The 24,075-nt window shown below is 48.2% G+C and overlaps 1 protein-coding gene across 2 annotated transcripts in view; it reads right to left on the reverse strand.

Moving 5' to 3' along the window:
- FBXO11 (F-box protein 11) overlaps positions 1-24,075 on the reverse strand; it is a 233,140-nt gene that overhangs the window by 148,990 nt on the left and 60,075 nt on the right. For both annotated transcript variants that reach the window (XR_012751579.1, XM_075339211.1), the window contains exon 2: positions 14,244-14,368. Coding sequence is in view for 1 of the 2 variants with exons in the window: in XM_075339211.1 (XP_075195326.1) it covers positions 14,244-14,368 (125 nt within the window). In the remaining variant the exon portion in view is untranslated. The remainder of the gene's footprint in view (positions 1-14,243; positions 14,369-24,075) is intronic.

Raw genomic sequence — 24,075 nt, forward strand, 5'->3', positions numbered from 1 at the left:
AAGAAAAAAACAAGGATAAAAAGAGAAAAAACGTCCATGCTGCTATGCCAATAAAGAGTTAATTCCAAATAAAAGAGCAATGCAGGGTGGTTTATTCTACGCGTTTCGGAGATAACCCCGAAATCCACTTTTTATCCTTTTTTTTCTTGCTTCTGCCTTTGGCACGTGGAGTCTGTAGCAGCTGATACATGCTTTAATACTGGTTGTGTCACAACCATCTCAGGTGAGTGGTTTTCATTAACCCTTACTGTTATATCTTGGTAAGACCCTATATGCGCTTTTTATATCCACAGTTGTTTTTTTTTACTATAATCAGAAATAAACACTTGAAATAGATCACTGTGTGTAATGACTATATAATTTGTGTTTCCCTTGTTGTATTGAATTACTGAAATAAACTTTGATAATCTTCTAATTTATTGAGATGCACCTGTATATGCGGCCAATTCACCGACATCACTGCGCCAACCACAAGGGTGCGCTCTGCTGCTCACTGTTATCTGCCAATACAGACACACAAACATGCAGTCAATTCACAGATGTCACCTGCGCTGACCGTCGCACACTACTGCCCTCTCATCTGCGCGCACACTCACTTTTTTTTCCATTCCAGTAAATGGAGCCAGAGTGTTTGCGCACGCACTAACTCTTGACACATTTTAGTGAAGAATTCAGCAATCAACCATAGGGACCTGGCTAGTTTCCTGCCAGCGTTGAGAAACATGTGATGGTGTCTCCGCGGCTTTCTCATTTGCATACTTCCCAGGGGGCTTTGCTCTAGAATCGTGCATTGAGAAACACGTGATGGTGTCTCCGCAGTGGATATGTTGATCTCCCCAAGGTCAACAATGCTTGCTTAAGTAGTCTTTTACTAGGCATTGCCCCCACTAGCCAGATTCCTACTCCACACTGATGAGGGGCAAATACCCCGAAACGGCTGTCTGTGGATGGATACCATGTTTGGCATAGGTGGTCTCCTTGACTGGAGACTGCCCTTCCCGTGGTTGTTCCTTCCCGGTGAAAGACCTGGCTAGTTTCCTGCCAGCGTTGAGAAACATGTGAAGTGTCTCCGCAGCTTTCTCATTTGCATACTTCCCAGGGGGCTTTGCTCTAGAATCACTGCGTTGAGAAACACGTGATGGTGTCTCCGCAGTTGATATGTTGATCTCCCTAAGGTCAACAATGCTTGCTTAATCAACCATAGGGATGACTGAGGCAGTCACAGAGTAAAATTTAAATAAAAAAAGGGGAGGAAAGCAGCTAGAGGAGAGATAGAATATATATATATATATATATATATATATATATATATATATATATATATATATATATATATATATATATATATATATACATACATACACATACACATATATATATATATATATATATATATATATATCACATATATATATACATATTTATTTTCATGCCCCGATGCTAAATGATGCACACCCGGGCATATAACAGGTGCAAGAGTATAAATTATTTATTTATTAGATCTCTTTACATACGCTTTGGGGGGGGGGTTAATTTTTGCGGGGTTATTTTTTAGCAATGAGGCCAGGGCTTTGCCACTCTGTTCGCTTCGCTTTCTTGCTTCCACATCCCCACTTTACTTTGTAAAGTGCATCAGTCCCTCCTGCACCTCACATGACGCTGCCGCCACCAATACCACAAGGTTGGGATATGCTTTTATTATACTTGCATCCTCTCCCTTTATTCGACCAAACATAATGAAGGTCATAACAGTTTTTCCATTTTTGCTTCACCCGACCAGAGAACATTTCTTCAAAAATAAAAATCATGTCATGTTGATCTAGAAAAGGTTTTGCTGGTGATATTGATAACTTTGTAATCCATATCTTTCCAGCATCTTTCTGTTGGTCTCGGATTGATTTGGATATTTCGTACCAAAGCACGGGAGACAAATCATCTCCTTCCTGACCCATATCATGGCTGTGTGTTTCTATGGTGTTTAAAGAGACCTGTCAGGTGTAATAGGCACCCAGAACCACGAGCAGTCCTGGGTATATATTGCCAATCCCTGCCCAACTGTCCCAGACTATAATAGCATAGATAAAGAGATCATTAGAAAAAGTATTTCTAAAGATCCTTTATGATATGCTAATGAGGACAGGGACTAGTCGAAGGGGCGTTAGTTCCACCTTCTTAGCATGTTAGTACACCCACAGGGGCATGCTAACATGCAGTTCAATGCCCAGCATCATCAGCGGTGATGCGCGTACCTGTCCTTTAACACAGTTTCAGAACGCCGGATTTAGGGTATGTGCGCACTAGGCGTTTTTTTCACGCTGCGTTTTTATGTGCGTTTTTGTCTAAAAAACGCACCCGCGGCTAAAAAACGCGGCAAAAACGCATGCGTTTTTGCCGCGATTTGGTGCGTTTTTTGCTGCGTTTTTGCTCACTGCGTTTTTAATCAGTGCACAATGCCATTAAAGATTGTTGATGAAAAAAAAAAGGTCTGATGTCATTTCCTTCTTCAAAATGTTCATTGTATGCAGGAGAGCAGACAGCTGCAGAACTAGTGTATGCAGGAGAGCAGACAGCAGCTGCAGAACTACAAGTCTCAGCATCCTCCATTCACTAGTGTATGCAGGAGAGCAGACAGCAGCTGCAGAACTACAAGTCTCAGCATCCTCCATTCACTAGTGTATGCAGGAGAGCAGACAGCAGCTGCAGAACTACAAGTCTCAGCATCCTCCATTCACTAGTGTATGCAGGAGAGCAGACAGCAGCTGCAGAACTACAAGTCTCAGCATCCTCCATTCACTAGTGTATGCAGGAGAGCAGACAGCAGCTGCAGAACTACAAGTCTCAGCATCCTCCATTCACTAGTGTATGCAGGAGAGCAGACAGCAGCTGCAGTACTACAAGTCTCAGCATCCTCCATTCACTAGTGTATGCAGGAGAGCAGACAGCAGCTGCAGAACTACAAGTCTCAGCATCCTCCATTCACTAGTGTATGCAGGAGAGCAGACAGCAGCTGCAGAACTACAAGTCTCAGCATCCTCCATTCACTAGTGTATGCAGGAGAGCAGACAGCAGCTGCAGTACTACAAGTCTCAGCATCCTCCATTCACTAGTGTATGCAGGAGAGCAGACAGCAGCTGCAGAACTACAAGTCTCAGCATCCTCCATCCAGGACTGTATGCAGTTTTTTGCCCAAAAAGAAAAAAAAAAATGACGTGGGCTTCGCCATATTTTTGTATGCTAGCCGGGTACAGCAGGCAGGTACGGGCTGCCCCCAACCCCCAGCTGCCTATTTGTACCCGGCTGGGAACCAAAAATATAGAGAAGCCCTTTTTTTTTAATTATTTCATGAAATAATTAAAAAAAAAATGACGTGGGCTTCGCCTAATTTTTGAGTCCAGCCGGGTACAACTAGGCAGCTGGGGATTGGAATCCACAGTGCAGGGTGCCCATGCTTTCTGGGCACCCCCACTGCGAATTGCAGTCCGCAGCCACCCCAGAAAATGGCGCTTTCATAGAAGCGCCATCTTCTGGCGCTGTATCCAACTCTTCCAGCTGCCCTGAAGCCGGGTGGCTAGCTAGGTAATAATGGAGTTAGGGCTAGCTGTATATTATCAGCTAGCCCTAAGCCCGAAATTCATGGTGTCACGCCAATATTAGACATGGCCACCATGAATTTCTAGTAATGATAAAAAAAAAACACAACACACAGAAAAATATTTTTATTAGAAATAAAACACAACACAATTAGTGACTCCATCTTTATTGAAATAAACCCCCCTCCGCAGTAATCCTGGGTAAAGGGTCCCGCGCCGTCCAATCAGGATCCAATATCATCTGATCGGTTTGCTGGAAGGCAGAGCGATCAGATGATGTGTCAGGATCAAGTGCCTGAATCACATCACACATCAGCTGATTGTATAAAAGCCGGTTATACAATCAGCTGATGCATCAGTGCCAAAAAAAAAAAAAAAAATAATACTCACTTATGTGCTGTGCTGATTACCGGCAGCTCCTGGAGCGATCTATTGGACAGGAGTATGATCCTATACGATCGCTGCCGGAGCTGCCGGTAATCAGCTGATTAAGTCCCCTGACGGCAGGATCAGCTGATAGCCGGCCGGGCGCGAAAAAGCCGGCGACACCGCGATCAGCTGATGCGTCAGGTGACTGCATCAGGTGATCCACCGCCAGGTCCTGCAAGCAAGGTCCTGCCCCGGGGAGACTGCACACAGCCAGAGCGGCGGTACCGAGAGGAGCTGGGAGCGGGCATGGCACCCTGCAGACAGGTGAGTATATGACATTTTTTTTTTCTACTGTTCACTTTGGTTTTCGCCGCTGCCTCCACCTCCTGCCTGTACATGGCGCCGCACGGAGCTGACATGCACAGGACGGGAGGTGGAAGCAGCGGTGACGGTACCGGGAGGATTCATGCTTCTGTGTTTACCAACATTAGGAATCCTCTTCCTGTACACGTCACTGTAGTACCCACCCATTGCGTTTATAGCTGCGTTTTTAGTCATAGAAACGCGGCTATATGCGTTATTCATTGCGTTTTTAACATCTCATTGAATTCAATGAGTGAAAAACGCAGTGGAAAACGCAGAAATAATTGACATGCTGCGTTTTTGTGGTCACCACAAAAACGCAGCTAAAAAAAAACGCTGTGTGAGGACAGCACTTCTGAAAACCCATTGACATTGCTGGGGAAGCAATGTCACTGCGTTTTCAGCACAAAAACGCGGTAAAAAACGCCGCTAAAAACGCGGCAAAAACGCCTAGTGCGCACAAGGCCTTAGGGTAGGGTCAGTGCATATGATCAGAATGCCCTACACTTCTGGTCATGCACACACGACCTCTCTGGAAGCCGGGACACGTACACCCGGCTTCATAGTGCACATGACCGGAAGTGCTGGGACGTCTGATCACGCACACTGACCCAACCCCCGGCATTCTGAATCGGTGACAACGGACACAAGTACCGCTGAGTATGCTAGGCAATGGGCATTGAATAGCTTGTTAGCACGCCCCTGTGGGAATGCCAACATGGTAAAAGGGCGGACTAGCGGGGGAATAATGCCCTTGCAACTTATTCCCTGTGCGCATTATCATATCATAAAGGATCTTTAGACATACTTTTGCTACTCTGCTTAATTACTCTGTGAGCCCCACCCTGTTGGTACAGACTATAAAAATGAAAAAAGAAGGGAATTTTGTTTACTTACCGTAAATTCCTTTTCTTCTAGCTCTAATTGGGAGACCCAGACAATTGGGTGTATAGGCTATGCCTCCGGAGGCCGCACAAAGTACTACACTTAAAAGTGTTAGGCCCCTCCCCTTCTGCCTATACACCCCCCGTGCTCCCACGGGCTGCTCAGTTTTGGTGCAAAAGCAAGAAGGAGGAAAAATAATTATAAACTGGTTTAAAGTAACTTCAATCCGAAGGAAACTCGGAGAACTGAAACCATTCAACATGAACAACATGTGTACACAAAAAAACAGGGGCGGGTGCTGGGTCTCCCAATTAGAGCTAGAAGAAAAGGAATTTACGGTAAGTAAACAAAATTCCCTTCTTTTTCGCTCTATTGGGAGACCCAGACAATTGGGACGTCCAAAAGCAGTCCCTGGGTGGGTAAAATAATACCTCGTAAGAGAGCCGTAAAACGGCCCTTTCCTACAGGTGGGCAACCGCCGCCTGAAGGACTCGTCTACCTAGGCTGGCATCCGCCGCAGCATAGGTATGCACCTGATAGTGCTTCGTGAAAGTGTGCAGGCTCGACCAGGTAGCCGCCTGACACACCTGTTGAGCCGCAGCCTGGTGCCTCAAAGCCCAGGACGCTCCCACGGCTCTGGTAGAATGGGCCTTCAGCCCTGAGGGAACCGGAAGCCCAGCCGAACGGTAAGCTTCGATAATTGGCTCCTTGATCCACCGAGCCAGGGTTGATTTGGAAGCCTGTGACCCTTTACGCTGGCCAGCGACAAGGACAAAGAGTGCATCCGAGCGGCGCAGGGGCGCCGTACGAGAAATGTAGAGTCTGAGTGCTCTCACCAGATCTAACAAGTACAAATCCTTTTCACATTGGTGAACTGGATGAGGATAAAAAGAGGGTAAGGAAATATCCTGATTGAGATGAAAGGGGGATACCACCTTAGGGAGAAATTCCAGAACCGGGCGTAGAACCACCTTGTCCTGGTGAAAAACCAGAAAAGGGGCTTTGCACGACAACGCTGCTAGCTCAGACACTCTCCGAAGAGAAGTGACTGCTACTAGAAAAACCACTTTCTGCGAAAGTCGTGAGAGGGAGATATCTCTCATTGGCTCGAATGGTGGTTTCTGAAGAACCATCAGCACCCTGTTTAGATCCCAGGGTTCTAACGGCCGCTTGTAAGGTGGAACGATGTGACAAACTCCCTGCAGGAACGTGCGTACCTGTGGAAGTCTAGCTAGGCGCTTCTGGAAAAACACAGAGAGCGCTGAAACTTGTCCCTTAAGGGAACCGAGCGACAAACCCTTTTCCAGTCCAGATTGAAGGAAGGACAGAAAAGTAGGTAATGCAAATGGCCAGGGAGAAAAACCCTGAGCAGAGCACCACGACAGGAAAATTTTCCACGTCCTGTGATAAATCTTGGCGGACGTTGGTTTCCTAGCCTGTCTCATAGTGGCAATGACTTCTTGAGATAACCCTGAAGACGCTAGGATCCAGGACTCAATGGCCACACAGTCAGGTTGAGGGCCGCAGAATTCAGATGGAAAAACGGCCCTTGAGACAGCAAGTCTGGTCGGTCTGGTAGTGCCCACGGTTGGCCTGGTAGTGCCCACGGTTGGCCGACCGTGAGATGCCACAGATCCGGGTACCACGACCTCCTCGGCCAGTCTGGAGCGACGAGGATGGCGCGGCGGCAGTCGGCCCTGATCTTGCGTAACACTCTGGGCAACAGTGCCAGCGGAGGAAACACATAAGGGAGCTGAAACTGCGACCAATCCTGAACTAAGGCGTCTGCCGCCAGAGCTCTGGGATCTTGAGACCGTGCCATGAACGTTGGTACCTTGTTGTTGTGCCGGGACGCCATGAGGTCGACGTCCGGCACCCCCCAGCGGCAACAGATCTCCTGAAACACGTCCGGGTGAAGGGACCATTCCCCTGCGTCCATGCCCTGGCGACTGAGATAATCTGCTTCCCAGTTTTCCACGCCTGGGATGTGAACTGCGGATATGGTGGAGGCCGTGGCTTCCACCCACATCAAAATCCGCCGGACTTCCTGGAAGGCTTGTCGACTGCGTGTGCCGCCTTGGTGGTTGATGTATGCCACCGCTGTGGAATTGTCCGACTGAATTCGGATCTGCTTGCCTTCCAGCCACTGCTGGAACGCTTTCAGGGCAAGATACACTGCCCGAATTTCCAGAACATTGATCTGAAGCGAGGACTCTTGCCGGGACCACGTACCCTGAGTCCTGTGGTGGAGAAAAACCGCTCCCCACCCTGACAGACTTGCGTCCGTCGTGACTACTTCCCAGGATGGGGGTAGGAAGGATTTCCCCTTCGATAATGAAGTGGGAAGAAGCCACCACCGAAGGGAAGCTTTGGTCGCCTGAGAGAGGGAGACGGTCCTGTCGAGGGACGTCGGCTTCCTGTCCCATTTGCGTAGGATGTCCCATTGAAGAGGACGCAGGTGAAACTGCGCGAAAGGGACTGCTTCCATTGCTGCCACCATCTTCCCCAGGAAGTGCATGAGGCGCCTCAAGGGGTGTGACTGGCCTTGAAGGAGAGATTGTACCCCTGTCTGTAGTGACCGCTGCTTGATCAGTGGAAGCTTCACTATCGCTGACAGGGTATGAAACTCCATGCCAAGGTATGTGAGCGATTGGGCCGGTGTCAGATTTGACTTTGGAAAATTGATGATCCACCCGAAACTCTGGAGAGTCTCCTGTGTAGCGTCGAGGCTGTGTTGGCATGCCTCTTGAGAGGGTGCCTTGATCAACAGATCGTACAAGTACGGGATCACCGAGTGACCCTGAGAATGGAGGACCGCTACTACAGTAGCCATAACCTTGGTGAAAACCCGTGGGGCTGTTGCCAGGCCGAATGGCAGTGCCACGAACTGCAGGTGTTCGTTTCCTATGGCGAAGCGCAAGAAGCGCTGGTGCTCTGGGGCAAATCGGAACGTGGAGATAAGCATCTTTGATATCGATCGATGCAAGGAAATCTCCTTGGGACATTGAGGCGATGACGGAGCGAAGGGATTCCATCCGGAACCGCCTGGTCTTTACGTGTTTGTTGAGAAGTTTCAGGTCTAGGACAGGACGGAAAGACCCGTCCTTCTTTGGGACCACAAACAAGTTGGAGTAAAAACCGTGGCCCTGTTGATGAAGAGAAACAGGGACCACCACTCCTTCTGCCTTCAGAGTGCCCAGCGCCTGCAGAAGAGCCTCGGCTCTCTCGGGAGGCGGAGAAGACCTGAAGAATCGAGTCGGGGGACGAGAGATGAACTCTATCCTGTAACCGTGAGACAGAATGTCTCTCACCCAGCGGTCTTTTATTTGTGGCAGCCAGGCGTCGCAAAAGCGGGAGAGCCTGCCACCGACCGAGGATGCTACTAGAGGAGGTCGAAAGTCATGAGGAAGCCGCCTTGTTAGCGGTGCCTCCAATGTTCTTTTTAGGACGTGACTTAGAGCGCCATGCATCAGAGTTCCTTTGTTCTTTGAGACCTTTTGGACGAGGAGAATTGGGACCTGCCCGCGCCCCGAAAGGACCGAAACCTCGCCTGCCCTCTCCTCTGTTGGGGAATGTTCTGTTTGGGCTGGGGTAAGGATGTATCCTTTCCCTTGAATTGTTTGATGATTTCATCCAGACGCTCGCCAAACAGCCTGTCGCCAGAAATTGGCAAACTGGTTAAGCGCTTTTTGGAAGCAGAATCTGCCTTCCATTCCCGTAGCCACAAGGCCCTGCGGAGTACCACCGAATTGGCGGTCGCCACCGCCGTACGGCTCACAGAGTCCAGGACAGCATTAATAGCGTAAGACGCAATTGCCGAGGTCTGGGTGGTAATGGATGCCACTTGTGGCGCGGCCGTGCAAGTGGCTGCTTCAATTTGCGCTTGACCTGCTGAGATAGCTTGCAGCGCCCATACGGCTGCGAATGCTGGGGCAAAAGAAGCTCCGATAGCTTCATAGATGGATTTCAACCAGAGCTCCATCTGCCTGTCAGTGGCATCTTTGAGCGAGGCCCCATCTTCCACTGCAAGTATGGATCTAGCCGCCAGTCTGGAGATTGGAGGATCCACTTTGGGACATTGAGTCCAACCTTTAACCACGTCCGGGGGGAAAGGATAACGTGTATCCTTAAGGCGCTTAGAAAAACGCTTATCTGGACAAGCATGGTCTCTGAAATCAGAGTGGTCTAGAAACATACTCTGTGTCCGCTTGGGAAACCTGAAACGAAATTTCTCCTGCTGAGAAGCTGACTCCTCCGCCGGAGGGGCTGAGGGAGAAATATCCAGCAACTGATGGATGGACGCAATAAGATCATTTACTATGGCGTCCCCGTCTGGAGTATTAAGATTGAGAGCGCTCTCAGGATCAGAATCCTGATCAGCTGTCTCCGCATCATCAACCAAAGATTCCCCCCGCTGAGACCCTAAACAATATGATGTCGAGGGAAATTCTAAGCGAGCCCGCTTAGTCAATCTGGGGCTGGGGTCTAAGTCAGAACCCTCAGACTGGGATGTAGGAGATACCCCTGGAGGACATTGTTGGTCCAACTGAGGGGGGCCCGGGAACAACGATTCAACAGGGTCCCGTTGCTGAGATACCGGCCTGGACTGCAAGGCTTCTAGTATCTTAGCCATAGTCACAGAGAGTTTAGCAAACTCAGTCCCCGTCACCTGGACAGTGTCAACAGGTGTCTCCCCCTGGGCCCCTCTTAGCATAGGCTCCGGCTGAAGAAGTGGCACAGGGGTCGAACACTGCACACAATGAGGGTCAGTGGAACCTGCCGGTAGTGGGGTCTTACAAGCGGCGCAGGCAGCATAATAAGCCTGTGTTTTGGCACCCCTGCCTTTTGTGGGCGCCATGCTATAGTTTTCCTTGAGTTACACAAAAGGGTATATAGCCAGAATGCACTGTGCTCATACAGTGTAAAGTATATATGATACACAAATAATGTACCAATACACTACAGCACCATGGGGCTAGCACCAACAGGTGCTGCTTACCAGCCGCCTAAAGCGGTTGTGAGGCCACCAGAGACCGTGTCTGGGTCTCCCAGGACTTGTCCCTCTTCTGCAGCGTCGGTGGAGCTGACAGGAATGGCTGCGGCGTCCTGACGAGATGAGGGAGCTGTGGGCGTGGCCGAGAAAGAGCGCGAACTGGTGCTCACACCGTGCACAGTGAGGGGGGTGGAGTATGTAAATCATACTCCAGCCCTCAGAGCTGCTCGCTCCGTGCAGCGTCCCGCCCTTCCCCCTGCCTGTCAGGGCTGAGGGCGGGAGAAAAGTAAACTAGGCCGCAAGGAAGCCGGGGACTCTAGTAATAAACGCGGCCGCCGTAAAAGCGCGGCCGGCGTGAAAGTCCCCGGCGAACTACAAGTCCCAGCCGCGCCGCAGTGTCCCATGGCAGCGGCGGTTAGTGCGGTAGCCCTTACATATAAACACACTCAGCGACGCTGAGTGTGTAATGGCACATATAGACCCGGTCAGCGCCGCGGTCCCCTGTGCACTAGCACACCCAGCAAAGCTGAGGTGATGCCGTGCGCGGTCCCCACAGGGATACAGAGTACCTCCAAGATGCAGGGCCATGTCCCTGAACGATACTCGGCTCCTATCCATCAGGCTCCACAGGAGTTGTGGATGGAGCACGGTCTCAGTGCCTGGAGACCGGTAAGATCCCACTTCACCCAGAGCCCAGAGGGGGATGGGGAAGGAAAGCAGCATGTGGGCTCCAGCCTCCGTACCCGCAATGGATACCTCAACCTTAACTACACCGCCGACAAGAGTGGGGTGAGAAGGGAGCATGCTGGGGGCCCTATATGGGCCCACTTTTCTTCCATCCGACATAGTCAGCAGCTGCTGCTGACCAATCTGTGGAGCTGTGCTGTGCGTGTCTGACCTCCTTCGCACAAAGCAAAAAACTGAGCAGCCCGTGGGAGCACGGGGGGTGTATAGGCAGAAGGGGTGGGGCCTAACACTTTTAAGTGTAGTACTTTGTGCGGCCTCCGGAGGCATAGCCTATACACCCAATTGTCTGGGTCTCCCAATAGAGCGAAAAAGAAAATAGCCTTAAATCCAGAGATATAGCGTATATACTCGAGTATAAACCGAGCCGAGTATAAGCGGAGGCCCCGAAATTCTACCACAAAAAAACTGGGAAACCGTATTGACTCCATTATAAGCCTAGGGAGGGAAATGCAGCAGCTACTGGGAAGTTTAAAAAAAAATAGATTCCAGATGTGCCCATCCTTGTAGTAATGTGTCCATCCTTGTGCCCCCTCCCCTTATTGTAATGTGCCCATCCTTGTGCCCATCCTTGTGCCCCCTCCCCTTATTGTAATGTGCCCATCCTTGTGCCCCTTCCTTGGGCCCTCTAGTGATATGCCCTATAGTAATGTCCTGCTATCTGTCCCCTTCTTGACCTCTATTATGAAATAAAAATGTATCACCTGTCCTCCATTCCCGTAGTGACCTCAGCTGCTTCTTGTAGACCCCCCTGTGATCGCATCCAATGCACCGCTGCAAAGCAGTCAACTGCAGTAAAGACAAAATGGCATCCTGCAGCCCCGTGCATCAGATGCTATCACGGAGGGGTCTACATGTCTTGCGGTCTACAAGAAGCAGCTGAGGTCACCGCGGGAATGGAGGACAGGTGAGAATATTTCTTGTGGGACCCTGACTCTAGTACAAGCCGAGGGGGGTATTTTCAGCTATTATATCTCTATATCTATCTCATATTATTATATATATATATATATATATATATATATATATATATATATATATATATATATATATATATATATATATATATATATATATATATATATATATGTATATATATATATATATATATATGTATATATATATATATATGTATATATGTATATATATATATATATATATATATATATATATATATATATATATATATATATATATATATATAATTTATTTATATCTATATCTACATCAGCACAAATAAAATGGGAGCAAATACGTGACACATTCCTGGTGTCGGGTCTTCTCTGCACGGGCCTCTGTGTGTATGTAAACTTCTGACCGCTGGAACGTCGAAGTAAGGAATTATACATCAAATTATTTGCTTGTTAACATTAGTTTACAAACTGACTTGTGTCGTATACAAAGCAGACATAAGAAAGAGAGTTTTAATGACTTAAACCAAGATGTATGAAGACTTCTGACTAATGGTGAAAGTTTGCAGCTCATCTTCATGCAGCCAAGATCCTCACTACATCCCCCAATATGTACTGGGTCATATTGTTTCCAAAACTCCAGTCCCCCGGCCTCTAACAAGTAATTTTTTAGGACTTCTTTTCATTGAACCGGTGATGGACTTACCATCAAATAACCATCTGTGCAATACAGGGGAACCTCGCTTAACGAGTAACCCAGTTTGCGAGTATTTTGCTGAACAAGCAAAGCTTTCTGCAAATTTGTAACTCGGTTTACGAGAAAGCTTGGCTGTATGAGCAAAATACTCACCGCACACACTTCCGGTTCCGTACATCCACCGCGCTCTGACCCGCTCTTGCAGTCCACACAAACACACACATGCACGCACACATATTATGCTCACCTTACCTTCCGTTCCCTCGCCGGCTTCCTGGAACTTGCATGTATCGGGTAACCAAGGCGACCGATGCCGGACCTTCTGCTCAGAGCGCGCTGACGTCAAAAGGCAAGAGCCACTTGCCTCTGATTGGCCAGCACACTGCCTTTGCGTAGCGGCTGACAGGGGAAAGTCCTCCCTCCACAGGATGTGTATCCACTAACCATCGCGACGAGGGAGGAACTTCCCCTGTCAGGCGCTACTCAAAGGCAGCGCGCTGGCCAATCAGAGGCAAGCGGCTCCTGCCTTTGCTGAGTGCGGAAGGTCCGGCATCGGTCACCTTGGTTACCCGATACACATCTTGTACGGGCGAACTGCAAGATCCAGGAGACCGGCGAGGGAACGGAAGGTAAGGTGAGCATAACCTATGTTTGTGTGTTTGAATGTGTATGGAATGACACAATAGGGGACCAGGATTGTGGAACGAATTGTCTGCATTGCATTGATTTCCTATGGGAAATCTTGCTTTGCTGAACGAGTAACTTGGTTAACAAGCACAGTCCCAGAACGGATTGTTCTCATTAACCAAGATTCCACTGTACTATGGAAACCTGAAAACAACCTGTAGGGGACAGTGAGGACTGAATTTTGGGAAGTCCTGTACTACGCTATTGCTGCTGCAACCACCATCCTGAGAGCTGACTGCTAAAAATCGCACACCTGTGTAAAATATTAGCCCTGCTATACTGCAGGGGATCTGTCACTCACCAAAAACTTTCCCTTAGGCGGCTTTCACACATCCGGTTTTTGCCGTGCGGCATAATACGGCGCTCTGCAGAAAAAACGCAACAGGTTTTTTTTGCCGCCGGTTGCGTTTTTTCCGCATAGACTTGCATTAGCGCCGTATTGTGCCGCATGGCCTTGTGCTGCGTCCGTTTTTTGCCGGATGTGGCATATTTAGCCCATGCGGCGGCCGGATGGAACGTTGCCTGGCACATTTCTTCGTGCGGCGAAAAAACCGTATCATGCCGGATCCGGCGCGATTCACAAAGCAAGCTTATGGACGCCGAATGCGGCGTCCTGCAGAAAATAACGCATCTGGCCGCCGGATGCGTTTTTTTGTACTGCGCATGCTCAGTAACAAGCCGCATCCGTCAAAAACCGGACTGGCCGCATAAAAAAAAACAAAACGTATGCAACGGATCCGGGTTTTTTTTCGTTGCATAGGTTTTTGAGCTGGACTGTGCTGCTCAGCACAAACCGGAGGTGTGAAAGCAGCCTTAGTTCACTTTCCAAGTTATATAGGGTTCATACGGATTCCACTAAACACCACAGGGGCATGGAGCTCCCAGGTGGTCTCTGTCCTACAAAGATTTCTGGAAAGTTTAGTATAACATGAAATATTTTTGTCTACACATAGGAGTATGCTGTGGTCAAGGCAGGTGGAGACAGATCAGAGTCACTCCCTTACCTCCATACTGTTTTTTGTTGGACACGCTGTTCTTTTAGGGACGAGAGTTTTTCTGCGGAGTTGATATGGACTATTCTGTGCACCAGGACCTGATTCTTCTGCAACCATGTCTGCAGGCACTTCATCTGCAAAAAGACAAAACGTGTCATTACACGCACATTGTAATAAGCCTCCTGACCGGAGAGATAAATATCGGACCATTTATGCAGCCAAACAAAGTACACTGGATACATTCATATTACTGATGCTAAGGATGGGTCCTACTAAACTGCTGGAAAATTCCAGGAGAAACGCTCACTTTACAAGAGGGATCGCTGCCAATAATAGGAAGAGGGGAATCAAAGGTTTTGTTCCTGTTGGTGGCATCGTCCGCGCTGTTTTTGGCAGCCTCTGTTCTTTATCTGAAGTTAGCATTTAATAAAAAATTTAAAATAATAAAAATAGTCCCATCTTTTAAAGTAATAGCGCATCTCTTGGACAATTTGTCATGATCTATGGTGGACGAGTCCAGGATCCCAAGAACGACTGGTTCAGCACTGCACCCTGTTAGGCTAGGTTCACATTTCCGTTGTTTCCCATCAGTCACATGCGTTGCTTGACGCTTGTGACTGATGCGTTGTACAACGGATGACAAGAATAAGAATTCATTGTCGGACTCCGTTGTAAAACGCGTGAAAGAGAGCGATCAGCTGATCGCTCACAGCAGCCGGCCGCCGGGTGATCAGCTGATCGCTCACAGCAGCCGGCCGCCGGGTGATCAGCTGATCGCTCACAACAGCCGGCCGCCGGGTGATCAGCTGATCGCTCACAGAAGGCGGCCGCCAGGTGATCAGCTGATCGTTCGGCTGCTGAGAGAGAGCATGCGCAGAGGAATCAAAAGGATTCCGCAGCTCAAAAAACGCTACATGATGCGTTCCTGCCGCCTGACGGTCAGTCGTTCCATGACTGATTAGTCGGGCGGAGGATGAAACGCAGCGTCATCAGTCACAATCCGCCGCTCATACAAGTCTCATACAACGGAATCCGCCAAATGGATTCCGTTGTTTACCAGAGCCGCGGATTGTGACTGATACAAATTGACGGAAATGTCAACCTAGCCTTATGTGGCATCTGCAAGTTGGCACTTCCCGCTGCCTGGATGTGCTGCCCCTGTAATCATGGTCTTCACACTGGGTGGTGGGGGGCTGAAGTGCAGAGAAATACATTTAATGGGGTTTTCCACACGGTTTTGAAAGTCTATAGTCTCTGACGGCCCGCTGTCACGATTTGACATTATCCCCACTGACATTACCCTCTATTTGCAATGAGAGAGGATGGTCCTATAAACAGATTGATGCAAAACTCCATCTGAACGAACTCGCTGATTGTTTCTCTGATAACTCATTCCACAGTCAACATTTTAAAATGTAAAAAAAGTGATTTCTATTGAAAAACACATGCAAAAACAAAAACCCACAGAAGGAGTAGATATCCTTTTACATGCAATCATGTAATAAGATGGGACTCTCTAAAGAGGGAAGCTGATGCATGCTGCCCGATGTCAGCCAAGATGTTAAACGCTGTGTCAGTTCAGAGTCTAAGAAAATGTATTAAAAATTTTTTTAAAAAAAAAGACAACTTTAAAATCCATAGGGGACCGAGCCACATGGGAGACTACCGTAGTTGGACAGGCGGGTCACAGGCAGCTTCTCCCACCTACCAATTAGTTGGACAGGCGGGTCACAGGCAGCTTCTCCCACCTGCCAATGACTACCAGGTCGCTCCCTGCATGAATGTATAGGGAGGCCCATCACTGCAGGCAAGCAGGCACGGGACCCACCTGTCTCCTTTAAGGAGTACCTGTCTCCTTTAAGGAGTTTAAGTCTTTTTACCTTCAATGCCGCAGCGTTTCAGAATCACATGTACCTGGCTGAGACCATGCAGACAGTGCATCGGGCAGCAGCCCTCAGCTTCGCTTTTCATCAATGTCTTTTTGTCAGACAGCACTGCTGTAGCATCTAGAGCGTTTGCTAATATGTTTCATAAATATCCATCCTTACACCCAAAACTCCTTTTGTAATTCGCTCTATTGCACATTACTACTTCTCCCCTTCTAGCAAATCCCTTAGGCTATGTGCGCACGTTGCGTACAAGCCCTGCAGAAATTTCTGCAGCGATCTGAAGAGCACATGTGCGCTTTAGATCGCTGCAGAAATGTCCGTAGTGAGCGCCGATTCCATGCGCTCTGCCTGCAGCTCCTCCCATAGACAGAGCAGGAGCTGCCGGCAAAGCGCAGGAAAGAAGTGACATGTCACTTCTTTTTGCGCAGCGCTTCGGCAGTAGCCGAAGCGCTGCGCTCTTAAACGCCACGTGCGCACGGCCCCTGCACAGTCTCCATAGACTGTGCAGGGGACGCAGGACGCATGCAGTTACGCTGCGCTACAAAGCGCAGCGTAACTGCATGTTTTTACGCGACGTGCGCACATAGCCTTATTGTTTTTTTGTTGTTTTACTTTACTTAAGTTTGCTTTCAGAGGATTTTCAACGAGGAGGCTGGGGCTGCACTCGCTCACCTGTAGCCTATAATCACACCTCCTGGGACAGGACATCCCCCTGCTTCTATCGACGCACCCACTGATGATTTTGCCTTTCCCATTAAGAAACCGCTGTGGCAGAGATAAAAGCAGAGTGCCTGTTCCTTTGTCACTTGTCCCACAATTTCAGAACATCCCCAAAGGGCAGTGATGTCAGAACCTTATTGCAGCGCCTCCCTCTCCATGATGGGCGCGGTGGGGAAGTGACTGCAGCCCCAGCCTCCTGTGACCTCATGTTTGAATATCAGATAACAGATCAGACACTGAAAACAGATGAAGACGCTGTCATAGGGCAACTATAAGACGGGTCTTGGCTTTAAAGCACCACGCCAGTGCTGACATTTCAGGTATGGGACCACCCCTTTAATACTTGGTCAATTAAACGCATTAGTTTCAATATCCGCAAAAAACAAAAATGAACGGTTGGAATTAGAATTTATTTTTAAAGCAGCAGTAAATATCTTCATTCTAAAAAAACTATTACAAAGCACACTGTCAGCTAAAATTAGAAACAAACTAGCTATAGTGCCCAGGCGTTGCCCGGGATACCGTGTTTCCCCGAAAGTAAGGCCCTGTCTTACATTAATTTTACCCCCAAAAGTCCCACCCTGCCTTACTTTCGGGGGAGGCCTTACATTGGAAAAAAAATGACAATCCTCCCCCCTGCAGCCTCCCCATTGTTTGGGATCAGGCATCCACCCCTTCCTCCCCCCTGCAGCCTCCCCATTGTTTGGGATCAGGCATCCACCCCTTCCTCCCCCCTGCAGCCTCCCCATTGTTTGGGATCAGGCATCCACCCCTTCCTCCCCCCTGCAGCCTCCCCATTGTTTGGGATCAGGCATCCACCCCTTCCTCCCCCCTGCAGCCTCCCCATTGTTTGGGATCAGGCATCCACCCCATCCTCCCCCCTGCAGCCTCCCCATTGTTTGGGATCAGGCATCCACCCCATCCTCCCCCCTGCAGCCTCCCCATTGTTTGGGATCCGGCATCCACCCCATCCTCCCCCCTGCAGCCTCCCCATACAGTGGTTCTGCCCCCCACTCTGCCACCACACACACTGACACATACGGTACCGGTACAGCCCCACACGGCACCCACACATATCGTACCGGTACCGTACACACACACACACACACACACACACACACACTGACACATACAGCCCCATACAGCACCCATACACATACCGTACACACACACACACACAGTTTCGGAACTTACCGTTACTTGTGCCGGGCTGACGATTCGGATGCCGGGGACGCTGGACCAATCGGAGCGAGCCTGCAGGCGGTGACGTCGCGGCTGATTTCGGCCAATCAGCTGCGAGCCGGCTGATTCGGCCAATCAGCTGCGAGCCGGCTGACTGGCCAATCGCAGCTCGAGCTGAGGGCCAATCAGCTGCGAGCCGGCTGACTGGCCAATCACAGCTCGAGCTGATGGCCAGCAGGGAGCCTTGCGGGGGCCATTCACCGGAGGCGGACCACGGGTGGCACGAGACTGGAGAAGGCCTGGATGGAGCGAGGGAACAGCGGTAAGTTCCTGTACTTTCCCCAGGGACCCCCACCCATAGGCGGCCTTACATTCCCCGGCCCCCCCCCGCTACCCTGCCTTACAATCGGGGGGTGCCCTACATTGGCGGACCCCCCCGAAACCCCCACCCTGCCTTACTTTCGGGGGGGTCCTACTTTCGGGGAAACACGGTAGTAACTGTCTCTGCCTCCTTCTCCCCAGTCTGTGTCTGTCTTTTTCCCCGTCTGTCTCTCTCTATCAGTTTCACCACCGACATCATATTACTTCACACATAAGCTTCTTATACTAACAATTTCCTTTGTTCCTATAGCAACCAATGACAGCTCCTATTAATGACCTGTAGCTCACAGCTCCATTCACTTTAATGGAGGCATATTTTTTGGAGAGTAACTGTAAAGCGCTGGGTTAAATTTTCCTGCAAAACAGTCTATGACGTTACCTGGGTCACATGGGGCGTCTGTGCAAAATTTCGTGTCTGTAAATGCAACGGTGCGGATTGCTTTAGTGGACATACACACATACATACACTCAGCTTTAAATATTAGATGTAGCATTAAAGGTTTTGACCAGGCTAATGATATTGACCTAGCATTAGGGTCAGTCCACCCTGAGACCCCCCTCCCCCTACAATATCAGTTAGTCAAACCTGCTGATGTGAATGGGTGGTAGCAGTTCTTTCGCCCAATCCTTTTGTTTGGCGGGAGATAAACCACTGCCAGATTTTTCAGGCAGCAACAGTCAATCATATGTGTAAAGTACTAGACCCATCCTTATGAGAAGCTAAGCCTGTACAAATTGTGGCAGAAAATTGCTTACAAAGAGAAGGGGATCACATGCTGCGAAGATTCAACCACAAGCAGAAGATCAACCTGGAATGTAGAGCACTTATCAAAAACAGCACAGGGGTAAAGAGCCATTCGGACGCTCACACAGCGCTACGTATTGGACTGCGCTAGTAGAAATACCCCTTTGAAATCTAGATAAAAAATGAAATCAACTTTTTAAGGCTTGAGCCACTTTTGACAGACACCGCGTAATCTAATGTACAGATGTAAGTTTATGAAGGTGTGGAGATCAGACGTACATATTTCTCTAAACTTAGAGGGTAAAAAAAAAAAAAAAGCTGACACACCCGCACTGCGTGAGCACAAAAATACCCACACCCATTACACAACTTCTCATAGGTTTGTTGAATGTGTGTCACCCTGGAAGGTAAAACTAGTAGCTTCTTCTATCTTTAATGCTATAATTATCCTACACTTATCTGAGGGAACACGGCTCAGCTCATCGGCAGGCGAAGCCGCGATTTCCAGGAAAAAAAAAAAAGGGAGGAAGAAAAATACTCCAGATTATTATTATTATTATTATTATTATTATAGCATCGCTGAAAAATGCAGCGGAGAAGGACCGTATTCAGCTCTACGTGGACGAAGACGCTGCAGCTCAGAAAAATAACATCCAAAAGGTCATAAAGCGTCTGATTAGTTCATATATATATATATATATATATATATATATATATATATATATATATATATATATATTATACACACACATACATACATACATACATACATATACACACACATACACACACACACATTTATTTCTTGCCGTTTTCATTAGACTCACTTCCTGTGCAGATAACTTTTTCAGCGGTCTTGTTATCAAACAGAAGTGACTGAAAAACACCTAAAAGTGGGGAAAATAAGTATTTGATACATTGCTGATTTTGAAAGTTTTCCCACCTACAAAGACTGAAGAGATCTGTAATTTTTATCATAGGTACACTATGGACAGATAAAAATCTCATGAGACAGGACCCCATCCATCCTCCTGTCAATACGGTGCACTTGCCTGCCATCTTTGCAGAAAAGCACCCCAGAAGTATGATGCTTGTACCCCATTACTCATGGTTGGGATGGCGTTTTTTGGGTTGTACTAATCCTTCTTTCTCCAAACACGGCAAGTGGAGTGGATACCAAAAAGTTCTATTTTTTTTTCTCATCTGACCACATGACCTTTTCCCCATGTCTCCCCTGGATCATCCAGATGGTCACTGGTGAACTTCACATGGGCCTGGACATGTGCAGGCAGTGGCAGGGGGACAGTGTGTGCCCTGTAGGATTTTAACCCAAGACGGTGTTTTGTGTTACGAACGGTAATCTCTGAGACTGTGGACCCATCTCTCTTCAGGTCATTGACCAGGTCGTCCCGTGTAATTCTGGGCGGATTCCTGTCCTCTCAGAATCATCCTTAACTCACGAGGCGAGATCTTGCACAGAGCCTCAGAACGAGTAAGATTGTCAGTCACCTTGTGTTTCTTCCATTTTCCAACAATTTCTTCAACAGTTGTTGCTTTCTTACCAAGCTGCTTGCCTACTGTCCTGTAGCCCATGCCAGCCTTGTGCAAGTCAAAATTTTGTCCCTGGTGTCCTTGAACAGCTCTTTGGTCTTTGCCAGAGTGGAGAGGTTGGAGTGTGAAAGATTGAGTGTATGGACAGGTGTGTTTTATACAGGTAACAGGTTCAAACAGGTGCAATTAATAAAAGGTAATGAGTGCAGAGTAGGAGGGCTGGGAGAAAAACAAAATAACAGGTCCGTGAGCCAGAATTCTTGCTGGTCGGTAGGTGATCAAACATTTCATGTAATAAAATGCAAATTATTTAAAAAAATCATTGTGTGTAATTTTCTCGTTTGTACCTACGATAAAAAAATTACAGACCTCTCCATTCTACTAGATGGTACAACTTGCAAACTCGGCAGTGTATCAAATAGATATTTTCCCCACTGTATATACAGTAGATAACAGAATGCATCATTGTCAATAGATGATATCACAGCTCACCTGTACCCCCCTCTGTATAAATTACTAACACTTCTTTATACAATAGACAACACATGATGCACCATTCCCAATAAGACGTGTTACAGCTCACCACCTCCCCCTCCCCTCCAGTTGACCTTTATTCATATTAGAGCATGCTCAGATAATACTCCTTTCCAAACAAATAGGGTCTGAGTCAGACCGCTTCTGCGAATGTCAAAAACGGCACATTTTATTTATGTATCCGGATTAAAAAACAACCCCCACTTAATATTGATCCTATAATCCTAAATCACATCCACCAGATCACACAATTCCTTAAATAATACCGTATTTTTCGGACCATAAGATGCACTTTTTTTCCCTCAAATGTTGGGGGAAAGTGGGGGATGCGTCTAATGGTCTGAATGTAGGGCATGGCTACGGGGAATGAGGGTGATGCAGTGGAGCGGGTTATCGGAGGCACGAGCAGGCTGCAGCAGCGCCTGCTGTGACCACGTGGGTCCGCTCATTACATATGCACGCCCATCCTCCCACCCATCTCTCAGCGCTGAAGCCGGGGCTGATAGGTGGGCGGGATGATGAGCGGGGACGCGCGCATAATAAACAGCCGGCCGTGATCACCCCTGGCAACTACAGGCTGGAGCGATCATGCTCGGCTGTATTCACTGCCCCACGCGCATCACTATCAGTGCGGGGTGCAGTGAATCAATGTACTCACCATTCCCCTGCAGCATCGCGATGTCCTCCAGTCTGCCTGCCGCGCAGTGTGGACTGGAGACTAGCAGTGCTCACAGCGATGACGTCATCGCTGTGCGCACGTGTGTCTTCACAGCTGCGCCGGCAGACTGGAGGACATACATCGCAGTGCTGCAGGGAACGTGGCCTGCTCAACACAGCGCTGCCGGCACAGACAGGAGGAGGAGCGACGCTGCGTGGAACGAGGAAAGGTGAGTGTAAATGTTTATTTATTTTTTTTGTGCGTGCCGCAGGATGGGGGTATATGAGCAGGATGATGGGGGTATATGAGCAGGATGATGGCATATAGCAGGATGATGGGGGTATATGAGCAGGATCGGGCCATATACCAGGATGATGGGGGTATATGAGCAGGATGATGGGGGTATATGAACAGGATGATGGCATATAGCAGGATGATGGGGGTATATGAGCAGGATCAGGCCATATACCAGGATGATGGGGGTATATGAGCAGGATGATGGCATATAACAGGATGATGGGAATATATGAACAGGATGATGGCATATAGCAGGATGATGGGGGTATATGAGCAGGATGATGGGGGTATATGAACAGGATGATGGCATATAGCAGGATGATGGGGCCATATACCAGGATGATGGGGGTATATGAGCAGGATGATGGCATATAACAGGATGATGGGGCCATATACCAGGATGATGGCATATAACAGGATGATGGGGCCATATACCAGGATGATGGGAGTATATGAACAGGATGATGGCATATAGCAGGATGATGGGGGTATATGAGCAGGATGATGGCATATACCAGGATGATGGGGGTATATGAGCAGGATGATGGCATATAACAGGATGATGGGAATATATGAACAGGATGATGGCATATAGCATGATGATGGGGGTATATGAGCAGGATGATGGGGGTATATGAACAGGATGATGGCATATAGCAGGATGATGGGGCCATATACCAGGATGATGGGGGTATATGAGCAGGATGATGGCATATAACAGGATGATGGGAGTATATGAACAGGATGATGGCATATAGCAGGATGATGGGGCCATATACCAGGATGATGGGGGTATATGAGCAGGATGATGGCATATAACAGGATGATGGGGCCATATACCAGGATGATGGGAGTATATGAACAGGATGATGGCATATAGCAGGATGATGGGGGTATATGAGCAGGATGATGGCATATACTAGGATGATGGGGGTATATGAGCAGGATGATGGCATATAACAGGATGATGGGAATATATGAACAGGATGATGGCATATAGCATGATGATGGGGGTATATGAGCAGGATGATGGGGGTATATGAACAGGATGATGGCATATAGCAGGATGATGGGGGTATATGAGCAGGATGATGGCATATAACAGGATGATGGGAGTATATGAACAGGATGATGGGGGTATATGAGCAGGATGATGGCATATAGCAGGATGATGGGGCCATATACCAGGATGATGGGAGTATATGAACAGGATGATGGCATATAGCAGGATGATGGGGGTATATGAGCAGGATGATGGCATATAGCAGGATGATGGGGGTATATGAGCGGGATGATGGCATATAGCAGGATGATGGGGGTATATGAGCAGGATGATGGCATATAGCAGGATGATGGGGGTATATGAGCAGGATCGAGCCATATACCAGGATGATGGCACATACCATGATGCAGTATATAGCAAGATGGGGCTATACCAGGATGAGGGACATAAATATATATACAAGGCAGGAGGATCATTACCAGGATGGGGTACCTTAGTAGAGAATTTGGGGATATTACCCTCATAATAGTGTCAGCAGCAGATCCTCGCCCCATAACAACGTGTCATGACGACATTTTTTGCTTAAAATTTTATTTTCCTGTTTTTCTTCTCTAAAACCAGGGTGCGTCTTATTGTCCGGTGCGTCTTATAGTCCGAAAAATACGGTAATTTTATTCATTTATACAGCGCTATTAATTCCACAGTGCTTTACATACATTAGCAACACTGTCCCCATTGGGGCTCACAATCTAGAGTCCTTACCTGTATGTTTTTGGAGTGTGGGAGGAAACCGGAGCACCCGGAGGAAACCTACGCAAACATGGGGAGAACATAAACTTTTTGCAGATAGTGTCCTTGGTGGGATTTGAACCCAGGACCCC

This window comes from Anomaloglossus baeobatrachus, chromosome 3 (genome assembly GCF_048569485.1).
Source record: "Anomaloglossus baeobatrachus isolate aAnoBae1 chromosome 3, aAnoBae1.hap1, whole genome shotgun sequence".
Taxonomy (NCBI): Eukaryota; Metazoa; Chordata; class Amphibia; order Anura; family Aromobatidae; genus Anomaloglossus; species Anomaloglossus baeobatrachus.